This window comes from Nicotiana attenuata, chromosome 12 (assembly GCF_001879085.1).
Source record: "Nicotiana attenuata strain UT chromosome 12, NIATTr2, whole genome shotgun sequence".
Lineage (NCBI taxonomy): Eukaryota > Viridiplantae > Streptophyta > Magnoliopsida > Solanales > Solanaceae > Nicotiana > Nicotiana attenuata.
In genome coordinates this window covers 7323360-7328459 of record NC_032000.1, presented here as the reverse complement: position 1 = coordinate 7328459, position 5100 = coordinate 7323360, and the positions used below count along the sequence as shown (strand labels likewise).

The window sequence follows — 5100 nt, the reverse complement described above, 5'->3', positions numbered from 1 at the left end:
GGAAGATCTGAACACTTCACATAACATTGCAATAAGAGGACAAAGTAAACAGAGGTTAGTTCAATTGGAGGAGCAAATTCAAAAGCAAGGAATGAATAAATTACCTGTGCACACATCCATGCTCCAGTCATCTTCAAAGAAAGATCTTAACACTTTACGTATGAGTGGAAGAAAACAAGGTGAAGGAGAGAAACAACTTGATATTCAGGAGCAACAAAGCTGTAAAAAGGTAAAGACAAACTCGGTCCTACCGTCGACGAGTATAAATCAATTTCTAAAAAAATATGGGATACACGTTGGTGGTGAAAATTCTCCTAATATCCAACCAGTAGATGAAGTCAGATTTATGTCATCCCCTGTTGTTGATGAGCATGAAATAGAAATGGATAATTTTGATGCACAAGCAGGAGTTGGTGACGATGAGTTTGTTAGAGATGAGGATGTAAACATTGATAGTGCTGCAGATGGTATGTCTTAAAATTTGTAATTCTTTTACATATTGTAACTTTTCCCTTATTTCATGATGTTACATTAATCTAGGGATATTAGAGAAGAAAAGAGTTCGAGGGCAAGCGACATGTAAGAATATTCATGCAAGAAGTTTTGAAGAAAGAGAGGAGGTGATATTTGACAAAGGACAAGCAGTGGGACCAACTGACAAGAGAATGTCTGATTTGACTAACTTTATAGGAACAATTGCAAGAAATCCAAGATTTATCACCTTGGTGCATACTAGTTGGCATGCTGTGTCACAGGATATTAAGCGACGAATGTGGGAATATGTCAATGTAAGAACAATCAATTTTTTTAATGTATACTTTTTTGTATATTTCCTACTAAGTGAAGCTAAATATACGTATTTTGCATAGTCCAAGTTCATAATTCCAGCAGAAGGAGAGAAGTGGGTAATGACCGGTCTTCGTGATGCTTGGAGGAGACACAAGAGAAATATTAAGATGAAATATTTCAATAAGAATGCTACTGACGAAGACATGCTACAAAATCATCCGAATGAGATACCAGAAGTTCAATTTCGCCAATTGATTGAGTATTGGAAGGATTCAGATGTCCAAGTGAGATTAAATTGTGCATTTCTACACTTGAACATATTGTTGCATTATATCTTTTTTTTCTTTTTGATTTATTGACTAATGTACTTCTTTTGGTGCTAGGCCATGTGCCAATTAAATTCTGAAAATAGAAAAAAAAAAAAGTGGAGGCATCGAATGGGACCTATTAATTTTGGAAGAATACGCGTAGCATTGGTAGCTTTTACTCGACAATTTATGAAAATTTTGACTTCCATTTTCTTTGTCGGAACACACTAATGTTTATTTTTTACTTTCTTTTGATTTAATTTGTAGCGTGCAACCAAAGAGAACAACGAGGAACCATCAAAGTCCGAAATGCTTATTGCAACTCGTACAAAGAAAGGAAAAGAAGTTCATACAGATACTCAAGTTGCAATAGTAAGTCATGATAAAAGTTAAGATCTTGTTATTATATAGTCCCTCTCGTTAACTGAATGTGTGTCTGTTAAAGTTTCAGCTTTTTAATTAAAACCATATATTTCTAATAAATGCAGTTTTGTATATGTGTCTGGTGCTTATATCTTGCACTAATCTAATGACAAATTAGTGAAATTGTAGTTTCCTCTCAGACAATGAAAAATCCCATGGAACTCTATTATAACTACACTGCAGAACTGAGGTAATTGGTTATCGGTTCAGAACAGTAGTCAATTGTATGGTAGAATTTCTAATTAGTTATCATTACCTAGAAAACCTGTCATGAGAGCCAAAATGTGGATTGGCAAAGCTGCAATTTGCTGGGTAATAATACTTCTGTTATCTGTATATTGACATCATATGTTCGCTATATATTGACACCCAAACTATTCTCTCGATCTAGGTAATTGTCTTGGAAAATATCTTTGGGAAAGGTTCATTAATGAATCCCTTTTATCATTTTATGCAAAAACAGAATTTTACAAGCAGTTGTAGTATAGGTTATGTTACTTCTGGAAATACTGGCTAGTGAGAGAGCATACTTTGCAAATTACAATTATCTTATTGGTCTCAGTTTGTAGTCTCTTGTTGCTGTCTTGAGCCAAGGGTCTCCTGGAAACAGCCTCCCTGCCCCTCGGGATAGGGGTAAGGTATGTGTACATATTACCCTCCCCAGACCCCACTTGTGGGATTACACTGGGTTGTTGTTGTTGTTGTTGTCCTAGTTTCATTAGGAGATAACTCCATCTAGCTATGTTTGATAAACCTTTTTGGGATGTTATATGTGTACTTATAAACTAACCGCAACTTTATAGCATCGAGTATAACTGAATGAAGTATGTACAGGAGATTAATGAATTCTTGTGTTATTGAAGTAGTCTAAACTTTGTTAAGTTTCTGGTTTTAACCTGTACAGTTGTTCGCAATTCCAGGAATATTTGTAAGCTCCACTAGTTTATACTATAATAACACGGTAAGGCAACATGAGCACTGTTTAAAGAGTATTTTAACCCAAAATTAACATACATTACATATACAATGAAACTTCAAATCCAACAATAAAAGAAAAGACCTGGAAGAAAGGCATCACCTTCCCTTTGCCTTTATGACTTACCTGTGAGTTCTCTTCGCATCAGATGCTGTGAAGGCTAATAGTCTACAACAACCCCTGAAAATATTTCATGTCTTTTGTAAGAAAAATAAAAGTTAGTCTAAGTTATTTTAGTATTCAATCTATCTTGACTTGTAAGTGATGTGCAGTAATATTTTTTTTTCAGAGTCTGAACTTCAGAATTGTCAAAGTTCCGGAGAGACAGCAGATGATGCATTTAGGGCTGTGGTTGGAAAGGAGCAGCCTGGTCGGGTTAGATGCTATGGCATATCGGTGACGACAAGCTCTCTGAAAAAAGATGAAGAAATCACCAAGCTTAAACAAAAACATGCCAATGAAATGACTTCTCTGAAACAAGAAATGAAGGAAATGTTGAGAGAAGAAATGCAATCTTTTCTTAGTCAAGTGGTGCAAAACAACAATGAACTGAATTTTCATGACATACAAGGATGTGCTAGATCTAATATTCCTTCACCGGTTGATGCAAGTAGTGCACGAGCTATAAGAGGCCAAAATCTACCACATTCTTCTGGCTCAACTCATGCTCCGAATCTTGAAAAGGTATTTATATTTCACACTTTCAAAAAACTACCTCAATCTTAACTTACAAAATCATGTTTTCCCAAATTATTTGCTTTTGATGGTTCTGTTATATGATAACGCTAGTACAAAAAGAATTCTAGCGGCAATAAATATTCGATTTAGCGGCAATAATAATGGCTGCAAAATAAGTTCATTTTCCTCTTGTTAAAAGAAAAAGACACGTGATTCTTTGTTAACAAAGCATCAGTTGGTGCCAAATTTTACCACACGAAACTATTAGCTCTTTTCAGTGAAACACGATCTAGTTAAGGTATTTGGTTATGGAAAGAATTCAATTTTGGTTAGCGAGCTTCTGTTTGATATCTACCATCAATATAATTTCTCTTCATTAGATGTTTTCCACTGAAATATGTTAGTGTTTCAGTGGAAGGCCCTTGTTATCTGTCTATTTTCTAGCTAGTTTAATTGCTATTGTTATTAAATTAAGTGATCCTTGCGATTATACAAGGAGATAAATTTTTTGTCTTTGAACCTATACTAAAAGCAGTTCATGAATATGACTTACAGATGTTATAAATACACAATTTTAACTTTAACATACATATCATGCAATTGTGTTGTTTTAATTGGGATTTACAAAGACTCTTAACAATGTCTTTTATTTCTTCATGAAAAGAATTTTTGATACTTAGCTTTTGGTTTTTGATACTTATTAATAATACATGTTGTTATAACCAATGCATACTATATATAGGTTTTTTTCTAATTTTTAATTTCATTTTGATTGTATAGGAAAATGCGGATGATGTAATTGGAAATGGTGGCCACAAATAAATTTGACCTATTGACGCGAATGATGAAGACTTTTTGAACGATAGTGACGTTTATTGTTATAAAAACATTCGGTTTTGAATAGTTCATTGCTAGTGAACTTCTTGAAGTAGTAGTGCTTTATTAGTATGGGTATAGTACTATGCAAATTATATTTTTTGTTGAAGTTTATTTCAAGTATATGTATTTGAATTATTTTTATTCTGTTACTTATTATTTAATTTGATGCTTGAGATCATAATGTATGTACTTGAAATAAATGTGAATACAGAGTTTAATGTAGGCAAAAATAATTTCTTAACCACACAATTGTGCCACGCTTAGAAAATGTGACCATAGAGATGTCACGACCCAATTCCCCAAACCCGGTCGTGATGGCGCCTCTCGTGAAGACAAGGCCAGCCAACAGAACAACAACGCCTCTTTTAACAGTTACTTAGCATGAATAAGTCTGAATCATAGACAGGAAATCTCATCCCGACTCAGCCCGAAATCGGGGTGTCACAAGTCACGAGCATCTAGAAGAATTTTCGATACAACTACAAAGCCTGTAATACATAGAATAAAAATCTGGAATTAAAAGAAAGAAGTCCGGTGCCGCGAACGCTGGCGGACACCTTGCTCAGCTACGATAGCCAATCCTTAACCAGCTCAAACCCGCTACCGGGTAAACCAATACCTGCATCTGCACGCGAGGTGCAGGGAGTAAGTGAATACTCCAACTCAGTGAGTAATAAAGGTAAATAATAACTGAGCAGCAAGAAACCACGTAAAGCAAGCCATCATGCTATATAGAACAGTGTAACCCTTTGAGAAAAATAGTGAAACCGTGAAAATCTTTAGAAATATCTTGACTCAGTTTAAAACCTCTTTTGAGAATATCTCTTTCCAACAGTTAAGCAAATGAATGCGAAACAGATAGTGCAAGTCAGCACAAAAGTCAGCCCCTCGGGCACAGCACTCCATTAACAAATAACACCAGGGTATCAGGTAAGCAGTGCAAGAAGTAGCATAGAAGCCAATGAAATGCGAGTGCTGGAATGTCATGACAAATAATACAAATAGGAACAAATGCATGAGTGCAATGCAATGCATATGACGGTACAC

The 5100-nt window shown here is 35.1% G+C and overlaps 1 protein-coding gene across 3 annotated transcripts; it reads left to right on the top strand.

Annotated features, from left to right (window-relative positions):
- On the top strand, positions 7-4194 carry LOC109235239. Of its 3 annotated transcripts, XR_002069343.1 has the most exons (7): positions 7-467; positions 541-788; positions 870-1073; positions 1173-1265; positions 1365-1469; positions 2786-3180; positions 3955-4194. XR_002069343.1 is itself a non-coding variant. In XM_019401274.1 (6 exons), the coding sequence occupies exons 1-6, from the start codon at positions 92-94 to the stop codon at positions 2894-2896; spliced, it is 1137 nt and encodes a 378-aa protein (XP_019256819.1). In that variant the 5' UTR covers positions 7-91; the 3' UTR covers positions 2897-3181. The 3 variants fall into 3 exon arrangements, 1 of the variants encoding a protein (XP_019256819.1); XR_002069344.1 differs by lacking the exon at positions 1173-1265; XM_019401274.1 differs by lacking the exon at positions 3955-4194 and having other exon boundaries at positions 2786-3181.